This window comes from Gossypium hirsutum, chromosome A08 (assembly GCF_007990345.1).
Source record: "Gossypium hirsutum isolate 1008001.06 chromosome A08, Gossypium_hirsutum_v2.1, whole genome shotgun sequence".
In the NCBI taxonomy this organism is placed as follows: Eukaryota; Viridiplantae; Streptophyta; class Magnoliopsida; order Malvales; family Malvaceae; genus Gossypium; species Gossypium hirsutum.
Window position 1 is genome coordinate 6,443,687 of NC_053431.1, and position 1,419 is coordinate 6,445,105.

A 1,419-nucleotide genomic window follows, 5' to 3' on the forward strand; every position below is an offset into this window, starting at 1 on the left:
TTATTCAAATTTAACACGTTTTCAAATACAATCCTCTCTGGCATGCATATCGACATATGATCTATTTCTTTAAGAACTTGCTGACTGCCGACTTTGTGACATTGGCTTATGAAGCAGCCTCTACCCATTTGGTGAAGTAATCAATAACCACAAAAATGAATCAATGTCCGTTAGAAGCCTTGGGAAAGATCGGCCCAATGACGTCCATGCCCCATATTGAAAAAGGCTACGGAGAAGTCATAACATGAAAAGGTGAAAGAGGCACATGGATCTTGTCTCCATAAATTTGACATTTATGGCATTTCTTGGCGTAATTGATGCAATCTCTTTCCATCGTGGACCAGTAATACCTGTATCTCATGATTTGTCTAACTATTGTGAACCCATTAGCATGCGTCCCGCAGACACCTTCGTGGACTTTCTCCAAAATTTCCTTGGCTTCAACAGCATCAACACATCTTAACAGCACCTAATCTTTCCTCCTTTTATACAGGATCTTTCCATCTAAGACATAGTCACTAGCCAGCCTCCTCAATATTTTCTTATTATTTTCTGTTGCCTGATCGTGGTATTCACGATTCTTCATATATTGCAGAATATCATGATACCAAGGATAATCATCTCTCTCATTTTCTTTGTCGATATTGTAACAATAAACTGGAGCCTCACAAATACTAATCTGGATTGGCTTCATATCCTCCCATTTATTTACTTTAATCATAGAGGCTAACATGGCTAAGGTATCAGCCATCTGATTTTCATCTCGTGGGAGGTAACGGAAAGTGACATCATCAAACCCCTTGATCAAATCCAGAGTTAGCTCTTGATAGTTGATCAACTTTGGATCTCTCGTTTCCCATTCACCATTGAGCTGGTAGATCACTAGTGCGGAATCCCCACATACTTCCAACACCTTGATGTTACGCTCTATGGCTACACGGATTCCCATGATACATGCTTCGTACTCTGTCATATTATTTGTGCAATCAAAATCCAATTTGCAAGTGAATGGATAATGATCTCTGCTTGGGGATATTAGGACTGCCCCAACTCCATTACCAACGGCGTTTGATGCTCCGTCAAAATTCAATTTCCAAGGAAGATCTTTTGAAGTGTCTTCTTCGATAGTTTCCACATACATCAGATCTTCATTAGGGAAATCAAAGTTTAAAGGCTGGTAATCTTCTAAAGCTCTACTGGCCAGAAAATCCGCTATTGCACTCTCCTTTACAGCCTTTTGGTTCACATAGATCATGTCGAATTCAGAGAGCAGAATTTGCCATTGGGCCATCTTTCCATTCAGAGCGACTGACTCCATCATGTACTTAAGAAGGTTCGAGATTAGCCAAGTCGTGTGGTATAACATGTACTGCCTCAATCTCCAAGTTATCTAAACCAAAACATAACATAGTTTCTCAA

General features: G+C 39.9%; 1 protein-coding gene across 1 annotated transcript; it reads right to left on the minus strand.

The window, feature by feature from the left end:
* Nucleotides 1–469: 469 nt before the first annotated feature.
* On the minus strand, nucleotides 470–949 carry LOC107954137 (uncharacterized). The gene has a single exon (XM_016889612.2). The coding sequence runs from the start codon at nucleotides 947–949 to the stop codon at nucleotides 470–472; it is 480 nt and encodes a 159-aa protein (XP_016745101.2).
* Between the last annotated feature and the right edge of the window lie 470 nt (nucleotides 950–1,419).